Source organism: Salvelinus namaycush, chromosome 5 (assembly GCF_016432855.1).
Source record: "Salvelinus namaycush isolate Seneca chromosome 5, SaNama_1.0, whole genome shotgun sequence".
In the NCBI taxonomy this organism is placed as follows: Eukaryota; Metazoa; Chordata; class Actinopteri; order Salmoniformes; family Salmonidae; genus Salvelinus; species Salvelinus namaycush.
The window spans coordinates 17,235,128-17,255,324 of NC_052311.1; the positions used below are offsets into that span (position 1 = coordinate 17,235,128).

A 20,197-nucleotide genomic window follows, 5' to 3' on the forward strand; every position below is an offset into this window, starting at 1 on the left:
TACTATGTGTATACATACGTCTCCTTGCTTGAAGCCGATCCGCAGGCCGAAGGTGGCCATTAAGCAGGCTGTACTGTTGAAGTCGGGTGCGATGCTGTAATTTCCAGTGGTGGGTGTGGGCAGTGTAGGGGTAGAAGTGGGGGCAGCTGTGGTGGTAACGGTCGTGGTGGGCGCCACAGTGGTGGAAGTTAGGTCAGCAGCGCATACAGTGTCTGTGTAGGAAGAATAGAGAGACTTTTCAGAGAACCAACAGGGTTGGGATCAATTCCATTTCAATTCAGTAAGTAAACTGATGTTCAGTTCACTTCTTGATTTGATTGTATTGAAATGGAATTGACTTCAACCCTGGAGAACAGACACAGTAATAGTGTTTGACATAATGCACAATAAATCAGATAATTTTGTCACAGTTGATCCTACAATGGCCTGATGCTTGTTCTCGTACAACCTACCGGTGTCACTTTTGCTGCCGTTTGTCACAAACGCCTGTAAAGTAACATCATACAGTGTCTGAGTGACAGACTCTACTCTCTGGACATTTTCGCTCTTGCAGGAGTAGTAGGTATCCACACCCACGTTGGTGATCCTTGGCTTTGCTGTCACAGACTTGGTTTCTAAACCCAAGAGAGATTCAGTCAAATATCTGTATGCGTCATATCAACTACAGTACCGAATTGGTATATCATGAATGAACAGTATCATGACAAGGCTGTGTAGTCACTAGTTACCGTTTGATGTAGAGTTGGTGAAGATGCTTGAGTCATTGAGGTTGTAGGTGAAAACAATGGAATCTACTTGGTACGTTTTGTTGTCCTTAGTGAATTCAACCACCCAGCTGTGCCCGTCTCCAAAACCGAGTTTCAATGTTGATGTTGTGTTATTGCAGGTGCTCCCTTCTGTTGTCACATTTTCAGGCAGTACAAAAAGAACCGTTTCGCTCTGAAAGGGGACGAAAATATTGGACAGTCATTAAGAAAGTGACAAGAGGGGAATCCCATTCCTGTCAAGTACTTTCTCAGGAACAGGGCTATTTCAGATGCTTAGGTCATGAGAAAATAGTACTGTTGACATAACTTAACAGTGTGTCCGTTCTTATGATGGATTAGGAGGAAAAAAGGAACAAAATAATATATTTTATATCCTGGGAAATATCTAGGCCTATAAATCATCCGACTGAGATGGGAGTTATTAAAGAAAAGAAAAAAAACAACATTTTTTTAATATAAGGGCTATAACTGATGAACCCTGGTGAAATAGACAAGCCATGACAATTACAGGATATAGTTGTGGCCCAAAATAATGGCACCCTTGCACTTTTTTCAAGTAACTCACAATTTTCCACCAAAATACGTTGAAATTGACCAAAGTATTTGGACTCCACAATTCTTTATTATTTCACTGTTATTACAGAACCTTTATTTTTTATTCAGAACTTAATATATCCATTTAAAATAAACAGAAATGGCATTGACAAAATGATCCACACCCTATACTTAATATTTGGTAGCACAGCCTTTGGTCAAAATAACCGCAATCAAGCGCTTCCTATAGCCATCGATGAGCTTCCTGAATCTCTGTACTGGAAGTTTGGCCCACTCCTCGTGTAAACGGTTCCAGTTCTCACAGATTTGAAGGGTGCCTTCTACCAACTGCTGTTTTCAGATCTCTCCACAAGTTTAATGGGATTTAGATCTGGACTCATTGCTGGCCACTTCAGAACAGTCCAGCGTTTTGTCTTGAACCATTCCTGGGTGCTTGGGGTCATTGTCCTGCTGGAAGAACCATGATATTTGATGGAGACCCAGCTTTCTGACACCGGGTCCGACATTGCGCTCCAAAAGGCCTTGGTATTGTCCTGATTTCATGATGCCATGCACACGTTCAAGACACCCAGTGCCAGAGGCAGCAAAGCAACCACAAAACATCACTGAACCTCCTCCATGTTTGACTGTAGGGAAGGTGTTCTTTTCTTTGAAGGCTGAATTTTGTTTTCTGTAAACAGAGATGGTGTGTTTAACCAAAAAGCTCTAAGTTGGTCTCATCTCATTCTCCCAGACAGATTTTGGCATGTTCAGGTGTGTTTTAGCAAATTGCAGTCAGGCAGTGGCTTGCGTAAGTATTCACCCCCCTTGGAATTTTTTCTAATTTGTTGTTTTACAACCTGGAATTAAAATAGATTTTTGGGGGTTCTATCATTGGATTTACACAACATACCTACCACTTTGAAGATGCAAATTATTGTTTTCTTGTCTCTATAAACTTGGCACATCCAGCCACTGGGATTTTTGCCCATTCTTCAAGACAAAACTGCTCCAGCTCCTTCAAGTTGGATGGGTTCCGCTGGTGTACAGCAATCTTTAAGTCATTCCACAGATTCTCAATTGGATTGAGGTCTGGGCTTTGACTAGGCCATTCCAAGACATTTAAATGTTTTCCCTTAAACCACTCGAGTGTTGCTTTAGCAGTATCCTTAGGGTCATTGTCCTGCTGGAAGGTGAACCTCCGTCCCGGTATCAAATCTCTGGAAGACTGAAACAGGTTTCCCTCAAGAATTTCCCTGTATTTAGCGCCATCCATCATTCCTTCAATTCCGACCAGTTTCCCAGTCCCTGCCGATGAAAAACATCCCCACAGCATGATGCAGATGGTGTTCGGGGTAATGAGCGGTGTTGGGTTTGCGCCAGACAAAGCTTTTTCCTCGATGGCCAAAAAGCTACATTTTAGTCTCATCTGACCAGAGCACTTTCTTCCATATGGTTGGGGAGTCTCCCTCATGCCATTTGGTGAACACCAAATATGTTTGCTTATTTATTTTTTTAAGCAATGGCTTTTTCTGGCCACTTCTGTAAATCCCAGCTCTGTGGCGTTTACGGCTTATGGTGGTCCTATGGACAGATACTCCAATGTCCGCTGTGGCGCTTTGCAGCTCCTTCAGGGTTATCTTTGGTCTCCAAACTGTTTAAAGGCACAGTCAACTTAGTGTATGTACACTTCTGACCCACTGGAATCGTGATACAGTGAATTATAAGTGAAAAAATCTGTCTGTAATCAACTGTTGGAAGAATTACTTGTCATGCACAAAGCAGATATCCTAACCGACTTGCCAAAACTATAGTTTGTTAACAAGAAATTTGTGGAGTGGCTGAAAAGAGTTTAATTGACTCCAACCTAAGTGTATGTAAACTTCCGACTTCAACTGTATATATACTGAGATCATGTGACACATAAATAAAGTCCACCTGTGTGCAATCTAACTAATTATGTGACTTCTGATGGTAATTGGTTGTACCAGATCTTATTTAGGGGCTTCGTAGCAAAGGGGGTGAATACATATGCACGCAGCAGTTGTCCGTAATTTTTTTCATTTCACTTCACCAATTGGGACCATTTTGTTTATGTCCATTACATGAAATCCAAATAAAAATCAATTTAAAATTACAGGTTGTAATGCAACAAAATAGGAAAAACGCCAAGGGGGATGAATACTTTATTTGGCACTGTAGGTCTTTCTCTCAGCAGTGGTGTCCTCTTGGGTCTACTACCATATAAATCTCTTAAGGGCCCCCTTAGTGGCCAAGTCCAGGGAGGTTGGCTACAGTGGCATGGGCCTTAAACTTCTTGTTAACATTACATACGGTGGAAACATGAACATCAAGGTCTCTGGAGATTGTACATGCTTGGCTACAATCTTGTATCTGACCTCAGATAATTTTCAGGTTTTTTCTTTTCTCTATGCTCATTGCGGTACACACAGTGACACGAAATAGGAGAATGAGTCCTTTTCTCTATTCAAACTGGTTGAATGAGTATTTTTTTATATAGCAGACACCTGCAACTCACCACAGGCAAGTTCAATTCCAAAGTAAAGGAGAATCACCTGCTTGAAATTAATTATTTTAAACTACTTCTAGAAAGTGCCAATAATATTGCCCGGGCCATTTTAGGATTTCTTTGTGGAATAAGCTAACATTTAGTAAATTATTCCGATTTTTTTGTTTTGTTCAACTGCAAACCAAATACATGTATATGTGGATACCAAAATATTTATTAATTTCAAGACTTTTCAGGAAGAAATGGTTCATTACTTGAAAAAAGTACAAGGGTATCAATATTTTGGCTCACAACTATTTAGTCAACAGGGGGGAAAAAACTAAACAGAAAATGGATGAACAGAAGACATTTCTCTGCAGTTGGGCTACAACCCTATACCCAGAGTCGATATTCATGTAGTCCGTTTATTTGTGTGGCTGTTCTTGGCTCGCTTAATGTTCTGTTCGGTAGCCAACTAGCACTCACGTGGCTGCAAGTAATGCTTAAGTTGTTACAAGTGTATTGATATAAGTAGGACAAGTGATGACTGAGAAAAAAAACATATCAGAGTCGTCTTTCGATGGCTATGCATATTCATGGTATGAGGTTAGTAGCATAGCATCCCTCTCCCTTGAATACAGGCAGGTGACATCAACAACAACTTATATTCAATCATATAAACCTCACTTAGCAAATAAGCCATCATTTTTTGGGGACCAAATTTGACACTTATTGACTTCCATAAAACGACTCCTGGGCGAAACAACGAAAAAAACGCTACCTGCTGGAGGGAGACATTTTGAGTCAAGTTCACCCGCTCCTCTCTGCTAATATCGGATGGGAGTATTGTCCTCTCCGTGACTGAATTAAGAACATTATTTCTCACAGTACGAAGCTTGACTCAACACTTTAATATAGCAGTGCGATACCTGGAATGTTTTATGAGTTCTCTAAAGGCTTAGATGTACTAGCCTGCAAATTAAAACCATTTAAATAGGAGTAAATATACAGATTACGCACCTTATTTACACCAACTTCATAGGTGACGGAGAAGTTGACCATCAAATTGGCGTAGAGGCATAATTTATTCTCTGTGTTGTTGACTGACACCTCAGTCGAATGTGACAGGTGGAGTTCTGCAATAGAAATAAACACTCTTGCATTTCATAATGAGAAGACACAAAAAAACACGAGGCAGACTTGTAAATAAACCCCTTTTCAATAAATTCAAGGTAAACACACATCTTACCAGCATTGGTAGGCTAGTCTAACATGCATTTTGGGTATTTTCTACTTCCCTTAAATAAGTAGCCTAATGGCCTCAAATCACTGTAAAAGTCAGAGAGTTGGGAACACGCCATAGGCTAACGATTTCCTAACCTTCCTTTTTAAACTGTTGATTAAACCGTTCATCAGCGGATTACTCTCACATGGGACTAACTGGTAGGTCACGGTTAGGCTTGACCTGGAGTGACAGGGACCACGTCACCCCGAGTGACCTGATATCAGAGGCCCTAGCTTGCAACAGAGGACTCTGGGGCCATTTCTCAGGCCAAATGAAAACATTCTAATGGAAATATAAAGTTTATGCATATGGGGGGGCGATCAGAGATTTACTACTGAAAACAAAACTAGGATTCTGACTGTATTGAATATTAAAAGTGAATCCTGGCAAGATATCCATGGGCTCAACGTGCACATTCCTTCTATCAATCATAACAAGGGGATTGGTTTACAGACAGCAGCTGCTACAGCAATCACTTATCTAACTGGGAGGGTTTAAGACACGGTTCCCCAACTGGTTTTATTTGGCCTCCCCCAAAATATGAGCAAAAAATAAATATCATTTTTTATATACATTTTTTTTTATTTTTTTATTGTTGGACATTAACACCCGGAAATCCACTCCAAGTGATTTTAATTTTTGAAATCTGTTACCAAGTATAAAAGAGAGTCGTGATCATAATACAAATAATAATTAATTGGATTTATATAGTGCTTTTCCACCAACTGGGGTACTCAAAGCACTTTACATAGTAGGGGGAAACTCACCTTATCCACTATCAATGTGTAGCACCCACCTCAGTGATGCACAGTGACCATTTTTGTGCCAGAACGCTCACCACACATCAGCTTTCAAAACAAATTGTATTTGTCACATGCGCCGAATACAACCGGTGTAGACCTTACAGTGAAATGCTTACTTTACTGCATTGTTGGTTAACGGCTTGTAAGAAAAATAAGTGTTAAGGAAGTATTTACTCAAATAAAATGCAGGTAAAAAATACATAAAATAAATAATTAAAGTGCAACAATAAAGTAATGAGGCTATATACAGGGGGTACCGGTACAGAGTCAATGTGCGGGGGCACAGGTTAGTTGAGGTATTATGTACATGTAGGTAAAGTGACTATGCATAGATAATAAACAGATAGTAGCAGCAGCGTAAAAATGGAGGTGAGGGTCAATGAAAATAGTCTGGGTAGCCATTTGAATAGCTGTTCAGGAGTTATGTCTTGGGGGTAGAAGCTGTTAAGAAGCCTTTGGGACCTAGACATGGCGCTCTGGTACCGCTTGCCGTGCGGTAGCAGAGAGAACAGTCTATGACTAGGGTGGTTGGAGTCTGACAATTTTTAGGGCTTTCCTCTGACACCGCCTGGTATAGAGTCCTTGGATGGCAGGAAGCTTGGCCACAGTAATGTACTGGGCCGTACGCACTACCCTCTGTAGTGCCTTGCAGTCGGAGGCCGAGCAGTTGCCATACCAGGCAGTGATGCAACCAGTCAGGATGCTCTCGATGGTGCAGCTGTAGAACTTCGAGAATGTGAGGACCCATGCCAAATCTTTTCAGTCTCCTGAAGGGGAATAGGTGTTGTCGTGCCCTCTACACAACTGTCTTGGTGTGTTTGGACCATGATAGTTAGTTGGTGGTGTGGACACCAATGAACTTGAAGCTCTCAACCTGCTCCAAAACAACCCCTTTGATGAGAATGTGGGTGTCCTGTAGTCCACGATCATATCTCCTTTGTCTTGATCACATTGAGGGAGAGGTTGTTATCCTAGGCACCACACTGCAGGTCTCTGACCTCCTCCTGATAGGCTGTGTCATCGTTGTTAGTGATCAGGCCTACCACTGGTTGTGTCATCAGCAAACTTAATGATGGTGTTGAGTCGTGCCTGGCCGTGCAGTGAACAGGGAGTACAGGAGGGGACTGAGCACGCACCCCTGAGGGGCCCGTGTTGAGGATCAGTGTGGCAGGTGTTGTTACCTACCCTTACCACCTGGGGGCAGCCAGTCAGGAAATCCAGGATCCAGTTGCAGAGGGAGGTGTTTAGTCCCAGGGTCCTTAGCTTAGTGATGAGCTTTGAGGGCACTATGGTGTTGAACGCTGAGATGTAGTCAATGAATAGAATTCTCACGTAAGTGTTCCTTTGGTTCGGGTGGGAAAGGGCAGTGTGGCGTGCAATAGAGATTGCGTCATCTGTGGATCTGTTGGGGCGCTATGCAAATTGGAGTGGGTCTAGGGTTTCTGGGATGATGGTGTTGATGTGAGCCATGACCGGCCTTTCAAAGCACTTCATGGCTACAAACGTGAGTGCTACGGGTCGGTAGTCATTTAGGCAGGTTACCTTGGTGTTCTTGGACACAGAGACTATGGTGGTCTGCAGGGGCGGACTGAAACAATAATTCAGGCCAGGAATTTGACTCCATCCCAGGCCACCCTGTTCACGCAAACCACCAGACGGCTAATTTTGTAGGCTAACCCTATTTGTTAAAGTAACGGGTACCAAACTAGTTATACATTTGGCCACTATGTTCATTGGGGAAGAAAGTTATCCACATTACAAAATACAAACATTTGGGACTGACCAACAAGTAGCCTATCTGAACACTGAGTTTAAGGTATGCTATGGTTATGGGTCCACCATCAATCTCACTAGGAATACACCAATCATAGCACATACAAATGTACAAGGCTAGACACACAAAACAATTAGCCTACACTTTTTAAAAAGAGAATGAGATATACAGAGTTAGCTCAAATGATCTCTATATTCAAGCATATCAAAAAACTTCACTGAACATAAGCTACAACAATGTAAGTAAGTATAATACAAAAGTCAAAAAAGCAGTCTTCAAAAAATTTTTTGATTACAATGTTCACTCATTGGTGCCCATAAAGCAAACAGCACAAAAATAAACACATCTATACACTGAGTCAATTAAATTGAACATTGGCTACTTAACTGCAAGTATAATACGAAAGTCCAAAAAACATGCCTCTGTACAAAAGCTTTAACTCACAGCAAATTGTCTTTTACCCATGTCAGCCTGTTAAGAGTTATAGCATAGCTACTTCAGAGTAATTACCACTAGTAAACCAGTAGGTGGCACAGTAACTCACTGCCATCTTGTCAATGTCGTCATCTTTGTCAAGTCCCATAAGAATCTCCTTCTCTGTTGCCATCAAAAGGAACGTGTCTAGGTTCTCTTGAGTGAGGGAGGTTCTTAGGCGGTTCTTTATGAATTTTAGGGTGGAGAAGGTCCTCTCACAAGCCACCTGAGTGATGGATAGGGTGAGGAGGAACTTGTAGCTCAAACCAATGATGTGATACACATCCTTGAGCAGATTGTACTGAGACAGAAGATTGCAGCACATCGGGCAGTTTTTACACGTGGAACAACTTCTGCTCACCAACTCCACACTTTCATCAGGATCCTCAAAGCCTTCCCATGATTCATCACTGGCGGCGGCAGCCCTGGTGTTGTACTCCTCCAATGCTGACTGTTTCAGTCTTTCCCACTGTTGAGCAAGGCTGATCAGTTCAGCCTGCAATGCCTCAACAGCGGCATGTTCATCAAATTCCAGTAAGCATTTGCTGAGCTCCTTCATGGCTGTCTTTGGAAGGCCCTTTTCTCTGATCTCAAAAAAATGCTTCGGATTCATGCAGGAGACATCTGCACACAGCACTGTTTGCTGCATAATGGCGGTGAATACTTTCAACAAGTGTCCAGTACCACATTGTGGATCTTGATTTTGTAATCCATGTCAGCATTAGCAATGGGCTCATCTTCTGCCAACTCACCTGGTTCTCTTCATTTTTTTGTTTTCTTCTCTGGGAGAGCAGTCTGAGCTTCAGCATCACAGTCCTGCTGCTCCTCCAGAATGCCATTGGCCCACCCAACAAAGTTGTCTGCTGCCCTCTTCACACCCACAAAGTCTCAGGCACACTTTCTCAGGTTATCCTCCATTCCCGTCACCAAGTGCTGTGCTGTTACGATATCGATGCCACTTGTTTGCAAGTATTTTTCTCAAAAATCCTGAGAAAAACCTAAACTATAAGTATGGTTTCATACTTTAGGAGAGCATCCTTGTACCCTTGGGCCTTGCATCGGATGGCAGGTTTTATGGTGGCATCATTTACAATTCTTTCCATCGTGATGACCACATCCGTGTGAAGTGCATGGTCAGGCTTTGCAAAGCTTCCAAATACTTTCCTCAAGGCCTCAACTTTGGCCCACCAGTGTGTTTCACCAATTGCATCAAGCAGTCTGTGTCTCCTGTCCTCACTGGTTTCTTCCCATAGCTTCATGCGCTTGTAGGAATCTTGAACGAACAATGTCATTCAGTAGTGAGAAAAGGGATTCACTTGCCACAACCCCAGTGGTGTTAGTTAGCACAAGGTTGAGGACACCATATGTGTACTTGGTTAGGAGACTCTCCTGTTAGCAATGCAGAGAAGACCCTGTATTGTCCTAGCATATTAGCTGCTCCGTTTGTTGCATTACCAACACACTGTTTGATATCTTTGTCCATCTCTCAAGGGTCTTTTTCACAAGGTCCACAAAGTACTGTCCAGTCGATGACTCACGGTCAATGACCGCAATGAGTCTCTCGTGGACAATATCAGGGACATATCACAGAACTACTGCACACTGGTCTTTGGATGTTAAATCCTGTGTTGTGTCCATTTTTACTGAGATCATCCCTGCCTTTCTCACTTCAACAGCAATTGTCTACTGATTCAACATTCTGACTTCAATTACTTTATTTGCTGTTGTTTTGGACATCATAGTTACCAAGGACCCTCTTCCTTTACTTTCCATCTGCTTCTTGCTCTTCTCAATGCAATCACTAACATGCTCTTGTAGGAAGAGATCATATTTCCTTAGCAACAATATAAGCTCAAGAAACTTGCCATGATTGACGGCCATGTTTTCCAAGTTATATGCAGCTTCGTGTCTGTGTCCTCCATCTCTAAGCCCACATTTACCAATAACTTTAACTACCTCAATCACATGTTCCATGACCTGCCTCCTCTTTCTGACCTGATCTAGTTGAACTGACATTTGCTTATCACTCAGAAGGGTACGGATGCCTGCTTTGCTGGCTCTGAGGAAAAAGGCTTCTGCACTTTCTCTATGGGTCTTGCTTCTCATGTTCCTGTACTCTCTGATGGGCATGTTTCCAGGCCTGCATGCCTCCTTTGACAAATGCACTATCCCTGGCTGAAGGTTTTGCGAATGAAAGGCATACTGAGCAGTACAAGGAGTGAGTTACTTCATTGTATGTCAGCCATTTTCTGTTTGTGTCATCTTTGGAGTGGAATACATTGAGAATGACTGAGGGGTTTGTTTTGGGTGGTACTGAAAAAAAATAAGTCAAAATCCTTGGACTGAGGACGGGCAAAATAATCAAAGGGATTTTCAGTGCTTTCGCTGTCTCTTTCTATTTTCCCTGTACTGGGCTCTGAACCTCTCTCTCTGCACATCTGATTGCTCTGCAGAATGAGATTAACATTGTAAATAACCTCAACTTAAACTTGTATTACTTGTGCAGTCATCGATTGTATGCCCCCCGATTACAGTCTTACTGATAATCTCATAAATAAAGAACATATTCATCTAAAATCATAGCCTACATGTTTAGGTTTGTGCTCTAAAGTTGTACCTGAAGGTTCCTGCTCTGAGTCTGACTCCGAACTGACGCTGAAGCTCTAGTGCTGCTGCTGCTTCCTTCTCCACCTTCGCAAAGAAAATACTATTATCAGACTCACTATCATTAGTGTATCAGTAGGCTACATTAATACAGCTCTGGAAAAAATTGAGTGGTCTCTTAATTTTTTCCAGAGCTGTATATTATTGTAATAATTGTAATGCTAGTACTAATGGCGCTAATGATCTTTGTCATTGCCTGTGCTGTGTCACACAGGCTACTGGGTTACGTGGATGTATTATGGTTACGTTACTGTAGCCTGTTTCGCTGTACAGTGTATGTGCACTTTCCCTAGCTTATGTGGCATGAAGTCAGGGACAGGTTGAAAATGTTAGTGAAGACACTTGCCAGTACACATCCTGGTAATCCGTCTGTCCCTGTGGCCTTGTGAATGTTGACCTGTTTAAAAAGGTCTTACATCAGCTACGGAGAGCGTGATCTCACAGTTGTCCGGAACAGCTGGTGCTCTCATGCATGCTTTCAGTGTTGCTTGCCTCGATGCGCGCATAGAAGTCATTTAGCTCATCTGGTAGGCTCGTGTCATTGGGCAGCTCGCGGCTGTGCTTTCCTTTGTAGTCCGTAATAGTTTGCAAGCCCTGCCACATCCAACGAGCATCAGAGCTGGTGTTGTAGGATTCAATCTTAGTCCTGTATTGAAGCTTTACCTGTTTGATGGTTCGTTGGAGGGCATAGCGGGATTTCTTATAAGCTTCCCGCTCCTTGAAAGCGGCAAATCTAGCCATTAGCTCAGTGCGGATGTTGCCTGTAATCCATAGCTTCTGGTTGGGGTATGTACGTACGGTCACTGTGGGGACGACGTCGTTGATGCACTTATTGATGAAGCCAGTGACTCATGTGGTGTACTCCTCGATGCCATCTGATGCATCCTGGAACATATTCCTGTCTGTGCTAGAAAAACAGTCCTGTATCTTAGCATCTGTATCATCCAATCTACTACTGTATTGAGCGAGTCACTGGTGCTTCCTGCTTTAGTTTTTGCTTGTAAGTTTGAATCAGGAGGATAAAGTTATAGTCAGATTTGACATATGGTGGGCAACGGAGAGCTTCGTAAGAGTCTCCGTGTGTGGAGTAAAGGTGGTCTAGAGTTGTATTTCCGTCTGGTTGCACATGTAACATGCTGGTAGAAATTAGGTAAGTAAGTTTCCCTGCATTAAAGTCCCCAGCCACTAAGAGCGCCACCTCTGGATGAGCATTTTCCTGTTTGCTTATGGCCTTATACAGCTTGTTGAGTGCGGTCTTGTGGTGGTAAATAAGACAGCTACAAAAAATATAGATGAAAACTCTTGGTAAATTGTGTGGTCTACAGCTTATGAGATACTCTACCTCAGGCGAGAAAAACCTTGATACTTTCTTAATATTAGATATCGTGCACCAGATGTTATTGACAAATAGACACAAGACTGACAACCTCGTCTTACCGGAGGCAGCTGTTCCATCTTGCCGATACATGAAAAACCCAGCCAGCTGTAAGTTATCCATGTCTTCGTTCAGCTACGACTCGGTGAAACACAATATTTGACAGTTTTTAATGTCTCGTTGGTAGGATAGTCTTGATCGGAGCTCATCCAGTTTGTTATCCAATGATTTCACGTTGGCTAATAGGACTGATGGTAGAGGCAGACTATGTTCCCGATATCTTGGCTCTTCTTCATGCAAATGATTGGGATTTGGGCCTTGTCCAGTGTCTGAAGTAAATCTTTCGCAGCTGACTCTAAGAAAAAGTATTCGTCCAGTACGAGGTGAGTAATCGCTGTCCTGATATCCAGAAGCTCTTTTCGGTCATAAGAGACGGTGGCAGAAACATTATGTACAATATAAGTTACAAATAACGCACAAGAAAAACACAATAGCACAATTGGTTAGGAACCCGTAAAACAGCAGCCATCTACTCCGGCATCAGGTGGGGACATGAAGAGTGATATGCCAATTAGGAATGAGGGGGATGATTAGGTGGCCATGATGGAATGTGGCCAGGTTGGGACTTTACCCATGAGGGGGTGAACACCCCTACTCTTACAATAAGTTTTATGAGATTTTGATTGACCACAGTCAGGACACCCATTTTAACATCCCATCTGAAAGACAGCACCCTAAGCAGGGCAATGTCCCCAAATTTAATCAAGGTTTGAAATGATTATATTTTTGTCAAATATGATCTGTTTAGCTTTCTTCCAGTCAATTTGTAGTCTAAACGTATTTATTGTTATGTTTCTCCGGCTGGATCTAGTTGATCCCTGGTTTAAGATTTCACAGCAGTTAGCAGCCGTTTCACAATTAAACAACACTGTTGGCAAAGGGCAATCAAGAGATGCTTGGTCATGAGTTGCTACAGATTGTACGCGAGCGAATGTTAAAAACCAACGACTGTTGGTGTCCATTACTTGGCGTTACAGGAAAGCAGGTTAGTTTGTATGGGGCTCTCTTGTAATGGACACCAATCTTTAGTATATCACTTTATCTGGGGTAAAATCTGTAGCTAGGTCATGAGACAACTTCCTGATCAACAAGCTTGCTAGGTAACGTTAGCTAGCTAAATAAGATAAAACCTTCGAGGTGTGAATCCTTAATGTCCTTTAAACTAAGATTTTGGATTGAACTGGATTTACAACAGTAACTGGTTGCTGTTGCTATTGATAGCTACGAAAATGTCATGCAACAAAGTGTGACTAACGACGTTAGCAGATTATAACTAGCTAGATAGGTGTTCTGAGCCAAGTCATTGTCACACGTTGTTCCAAATAAATTGGATGAATGAAACGGGTGGATTGTTGACAGGTTGAGGTTTGATAGACACAATAATGACGATATAAAGCCGAATACAATGTCTAAACATGACATGGGGTTATAGCCAAAGACAGAGGAACAACTCGTTATTTTCTAACAGCAGGCGCGTTACCTAGCTAAATAAGCATGACAGGTCAACAGTTCCAATAACTTCAAGTCTGAGATTATGGATATCAATTTATTTTTGGAACCAACGTTAAACTAAGTTATAGTTAACGTTTGTTTGCTATCTACTGGCGTAGAAAATAAATAGCTATCAAGCTAACAATCTGGTAGAGGATAGGCCTGAAGTGACGGAGCACCGAAAGTTTCCTCTTTTGCGACCCCCAATATTAGCCAACGGTGACACAAAGCAATATTACTTTCAATTGTCTAAACATACCATTTCCAAGAGCCAGGAACAAAATCACAAACGCGCACCAAAACATGATAACTTGGTAGCCAAAACACTTCACCCAGAAACAACAGCGTTCGATTTCGGCTACCTTCCAAATGTGCAGCTCGAGCGCATCTACCGCAAAAGCACCAGGAAATTAAAGTCATATGACTTGCGGGCAGAGCTTCCTATAATAAGCACGTATCGGAACTCCACAATAAATGTGCTTTGAATAAACTTAGTTGCTACTTCTCCCCCTGAATAAGTGACAAAATATGAATTTTGTAGAATCATGTTCCTGTTTATTTTGTGACACACATCACCCAAACAACCAATCAAAAGATACTATTTCCTCCCTCTTTTTGAGGGAACACATTTTACTATTTACATTGTATGACAATATGGACAAAGATGGTTTAGAAACTCTGATATGGATAACTTCTTGTAATAAAAAGGTGCAGCTGATATGTTGGTAACCCAATATTATATACTACATGCCAATACTATCTTACTATTGGGGGGGGGGGGGGGGGGGGGGGTTGAGATGTCTATGAAAATTAACAGATATGAAGGGGGGAAAAACAAAATAGAAACACTGACAATTATTTTAATCTGAATCAATAAAACAAACATTTATTCAGACAGGGCATAAAGTCCAGTCAAGCATGATTTCTCAATAAACAGTTTCATCTGTTGAGATATCAAACAACTCCATCGATCCACAAACACAAGGCCTTCCATAAGGCCTACAGAGAGGACTTACAAGGAACATAATGCTTGGAACTTAAGAGATATCATACTTGGGAACATGAAGGGAAACAGGGACTGATGTGGCTGTGCTTTTAATAGTATATAATCTCTGTCGAAGTTCGCAACTAAAATTTTAATACATTTGTAAAGTCATGTCTATAAAAAAAGAAAACATTGAAACAGTCAGGGCTAAAGTAAAATGGAAAACTAAATGCATATAACATGTACAAGTTAAAGTGTTTGTTTAGCAGCATTAACAAATCATATAACAAAAGTGCTCTATTTTTGGCACATATTGTCAATTCCTCATATTGCCTTGCTACTTCTTAACAATCGTCCCATTGATTGCTGTTGTTGATGTTAATTAACAGGAGTAGGTTGCGACTAATAGCTACTGAGAATTGTATGACTTGGCTGCAGGTGCGCACATTTGACACTGACATCAACCACGGAAAAATAATATCCTACTGTGAATGTTTATCCATGGGTCTCACATACAACATTGATTGAGGAGACAAGCTTTACTTTTGTTTTTCTCTCTTCTTCCAAGTGTAGTATGTTAATAAGAGCCATGTTAGGTGTTTGAACATTTGTATGGGACAGTACAGAGTGAATTAAAATCAAATAAAGTAGTGACTTAAAAAACAAGGGACAGAATGCCATAAACAAACGACAATGGACAAAGATCTAAGTTTGAAAATAAATACTTTTTTTCCCTCTCCGTAAAAAAAGAACAAACTGAACAATATTGGTTTGTCTTTTTTTGTCCAAGGTAGCTAGTCCAATTCTCACTGAGCGACACTGAGAAAAGAATGGACGATATTCTTGTTTAATGGGCATGTAGTCCACAGGAAAACAGGCCCCTGATAAAATCCCGCCGAGCAGTATCCATTCAGTTGTCGGTTGCTGGGTTAAAGAGGGTAACGCTGACATCCATGTGTGCAGAAGAGCAAGAGCATCCATGGGACAGAGTGCTCAGGGAAGCCTTCAGCCTGACTGGACCACCTGCTCTCCATCTCCCTCTCTTCATCCCTCGCTCTGTCTAACTCTCTTTAAGCCACATAGTTGTATTGGTTGGGGTTTTCCTTGTCGCGCTCCATGTAATCTCTGTCAATGAGGGACTCTATTCTCTTCTTTAGGTCAGCAGGCTGTTGAGAAAGTGAGTGTCAGCAAACAGAAAATCTCAAAATTACAGTCCACTCTGAAGTGCTTGGAAATGTACTTGGATCATACATGAGTTTTCCTAAAGCCTCGTAGCTAACAAGGCACTTTCTCTCAGCCACCAAGTCACACAGTAAACTGGTCTCAGAGCATTTCATATTATTCTGTACATATATCCGAGACACTCCATTTAGTATGATATGTTCTGTTTGGTAACATAAGACAAATGGTTACTTAAGGCAAAAACAAAAGGAGGTTGGTTGGGGTGGATGGGTCTCCGGGGATATCGTCGGACGGGGCCACAGTGTCCCCAGGTGGCTAGGGTCAGTCTGTTATATCTGGTGTAATTCTCCTGTCTTATCTGGTGTCCTGTATGAATTTAAGTATGCCCCCTCTAATCTCTGAGGATCTGAGCCCTAGGACCATGCCTCAGGACTACCTGTCCTGATGACTCCTGGCTGTCCCCAGTCCACCTGGTCGTGCTGCTACTCCAGTTTCAACTGTTCTGCCTGCGGCTATGGAACCCTGACCTGCTCACCAGACGTGCTACCTTGTCCTGGTGTTTTTGATTCTCTCTCCCTCTACCACACCTGCTGTCTCGACCTCTGAATGACCCTGCTGGTCATCTATGAACATCTTGAAGAACAATCTGGCCTTAATGGCCATGAACTATCTCTACCCGGCACAGCCAGAAGAGGACTGACCACCCCTCAGAGCCTGGTTCCGCTCTAGGTTTCTTCCTAGGTTCCTGCCTTTCTAGGAAGTCTTTCCTAGCCACAGTGCTTCTACATCTGGATTGCTTGCTGTTAGTGGTTTTAACGTAGGGTTTCTGTTTTTACTAACCCTTCCCCTAACTCGCCCCTTGGGCGGCAGGTAGCCTAGTGGTTAGAGCTTTGGACTAGTAACCGAAAGGTTGCAAGATCGAATTCCCGAGCTGACAAGGTAAAAATCTGTCGTTCTGCCCCTGAACAAGGCAGTTAACCCACTGTTCCTAGGCAGTCATTGAAAATAAGAATTTGTTCTTAACTGACTTGCCTAGTTAAATAAAGGTAAAAAACCTAACTCCTAAACTTAACCCTAACCCAGCTAACATTAGTGAGCTAGCTAACCTTAGCCACCTAGATATATTTAGTGAGCTAGCTAACCTTAGCCACTTAGATATATTTCTTAACATATCATACGATTTGTAAATTCGTTACATTTTACAAATTCTTAACATATTGTACATTTTGCAAATTCGTAACATATTGTACGTTTCGCAAATTCGTAACATATTGTAGATTTCGCAAATTCTTTACATTTAATTTGAATTGTAATTCGTAACATATCATGGGTGATGGACATCCACAAATAATAAATACCATACAAAACGTAACATATAATACTTAATGGAGTGTTAAATTTGCATACAGAATAATACAAAATGCTCTGAGACCAGGTTATGCACAGAGACCGGAGTAACAATTGCAAAATGTATGTTGGAAGGTCAGTCTGTGTAAATAAAGTACCACGTTCGCTACAATGCTTTCGGAAAACTTCCCCTCTGAGTGAGTAGTCTTCTTGCACACAAGGTCATGTGTTTCACACATGTTTGTTCTTCGTTCACTCACCTTGACAGGGAACTTGAGTTGGTTGTACACTTCCGACACCAAGAGGTTATGGCTCAGAGTCTTCCTCATCTTCATGATCCTGACGATGGCGGCGTCGATCTGATACTGCCGGTCCTGGTAGACTCGTTCCGTGGTGCTGGCTTGCTCCTCCACCTACCAAGGACAATCCACCAAATGAATGAGTGGCTAATACCCCCCGCCCACCCATTTTCCTTTTCTTTACAGATAGACAGTACAGATATAATCAAATGGGTGAGATTGATGAAGTAGCTCAGTTAGTAGGGCATGGCACTGCCAACGCCAGGATAGTGGGTTCAATTCCCGGGACCACTTATAAGTAAAATGTATATAGGTGAAGTCGGAAGTTTACATACACTTCGGTTGGAGTCATTAAAACAAATTTTTCAACCACTCCACAAATTTCTTGTTAACAAACTATAGTTTTGGCAAGTCAGTTAGGATATCTGCTTTGTGCATGACACAAGTAATTTTTCCAACAATTGTTTACAGACAGATTATTTCACTGTATCACAATTCCAGTGGGTCAGAAGTTTACATACACTAAGTTGACTGTGCCTTTAAACAGCTTGGAAACTTCCAGAAAATAATGTCATGGCTTTAGAAGCTTCTGATAGGCTAATTGACATAATTTGAGTCAATTGGAGGTGTACCTGTGGATGTATTTCAAGGCCTACCTTCAAACTCAGTGCCTCTTTGCTTGACATCATGGGAAAATCAAAAGAAAATCAGCCAAGACCCCAGAAACAAAATTGTCGACCTCCACAAGTCTGGTTCATCCTTGGGAGCAATTTCCAAACACCTGAAGGTACCACGTTCATCTGTACAAACAATAGTACGCAAGTATAAACACCATGGGACCACGCAGCCGTCATTCTGCTCAGGAAGGAGATAAGTTCTATCTCCTAGAGATCAATGTACTTTGGTGCGAAAAGTGCAAATCAATCCCAGAACAGCAAAGGACCTTGTGAAGATGCTGGAGGAAACGGGTACAAAAGTATCTATATCCACAGTAAAATGAGTCCAATATCCAGTGGCGTGCCGTGGGCCTGGGGCCTGGGCCTTCAGTGAGGTACTACACAGTCCCACCCGAATTAATCCACCTCTTATTACCATCATTATGATGCCATGGCTCTAGACACTATACATTTAGACAGAAACGCAGTATAACCAGGCGTTGCGTCACCTTGAAATTGACAAATTGACATTTTTGGGTAAACAGTGTTTACCCAAAAACATGACACAATCAATGAGTCTTTTCAATATTTCCCTTCACCTTTTCATTGTGCAGCTCCGTTGCCCTGCGCGTTTGTTCGTTGAGCTGTAGATCCACTCCGGTGTCCCCAAAAGTTTTCAAAAGCACCATTGCTTGTAAGTGCCCAGCCGTACTTTGGTGTCTCGTTGCTGCCTTGGTTAGACAACTCAAGTTTGCAAAGCCAGTGTGGCTCCAAACACCAAATCGATCACTTGCAAATAATAGGCATTCCCAGCAGTACAGTTTGCAGTGCTTCTCGGAGCCTGTGAGCCATTGATAGCGCTGTTGGTCGGCGTCGGGCGACCTCTCCTTACAATGTCTAACTTTTCTTGAAAAGTTCGTCTTGAGAATGGCGTTATAATTATATCCTCGACCAAATCGATATCTTCTCCTCCTTCCGCCATTGTGGGTTGAAAAAACAGCTTAGTAGTACGCAAATTAATTCGTTTATCAAATTCAGTTTCCTAGATCTGCATAGACGTGCCCATAGGACCTGCCTCTCAATATTGGTAATCCAATCAAAAGACGTGCACGCACTACGCCTGCTAGCTGGCTCCTGTGTAACACTGGAGCCAGCCAGCAGGCGTACAATAGCCAACTCTAAAGCTGATTGGTTGACACTAAATTTTCATTTCCATTCACTATAAGCTACAAGCGCCCGCACTGTTGATTCTGAAGGCCTGAGGGCAGATTTTAGACCCCTGGCAACACATGATGGCTGAATATGATTGGATAAAAGATCTAACATAAAGACCAGCCCTCCAAATCTCAACCTGGGGCTGGAAGCAGTGCAACCAAGAGGAAAGCTATGAAATGAAGAGTATAACTCTTACTCTGGGGAATAATTTAATACATATTTGTGGGAAAATATATTTAAAAAAAAAATTATATTCTGATGATGTTTAGGCCAGCAGAGAAGGCCTTGCTGGCCCTGACGGCCCACCACTGCCAATATCGACATAACCTGAAAGGCCGCTCAACACGAAGAAGCCACTGCTCCAAAACAGCCATAAAAAAAGCCAGACTACGGATTGCAACTGCACATGGGGACAAAGATGGTACTTTTTGGAGAAATGTCCTCTGGTCTGATGAAACAAAAATAGAACTGTTTGGCCATAATGACCATCGTTATGTTTGGAGGAAAAAGGGGGAGGCTTGCAAGCCGAAGAACACCATCCCAACTGTGAAGCATGGGGGTGGCAGCATCATGTTGTGGGGGTGCTTTACTGCAGGAGGGACTGGTGCACTTCACAAAATAGATGGCATCATGAGGGAGGAAAATTATGTGGATACTATTGAAGCAACATTTCAAGACATCAGTCAGGAAGTTAAAGCTTGGTCACAAATGGGTCTTCCAAATGGACAATGACCCCAAGCATACTTCCAAAGTTGTGGCAAAATGGCTTAAGGACAA

At 42.1% G+C, this 20,197-nt stretch overlaps 1 protein-coding gene across 1 annotated transcript in view; it reads right to left on the reverse strand.

Moving 5' to 3' along the window:
* Nucleotides 1-4,929: 4,929 nt before the first annotated feature.
* LOC120048012 (cullin-4B-like) overlaps nucleotides 4,930-20,197 on the reverse strand; it is a 32,833-nt gene continuing 17,565 nt past the window's right edge. Inside the window, exons 19-22 of the mRNA XM_038993679.1 lie at nucleotides 17,511-17,663; nucleotides 13,996-15,887; nucleotides 10,764-10,837; nucleotides 4,930-4,946 (exon numbers count right to left, since the gene is read on the reverse strand). Of these exons, the coding sequence (XP_038849607.1) occupies nucleotides 15,792-15,887; nucleotides 17,511-17,663 (249 nt within the window). The 3' untranslated portion in view covers nucleotides 4,930-4,946; nucleotides 10,764-10,837; nucleotides 13,996-15,791. The remainder of the gene's footprint in view (nucleotides 4,947-10,763; nucleotides 10,838-13,995; nucleotides 15,888-17,510; nucleotides 17,664-20,197) is intronic.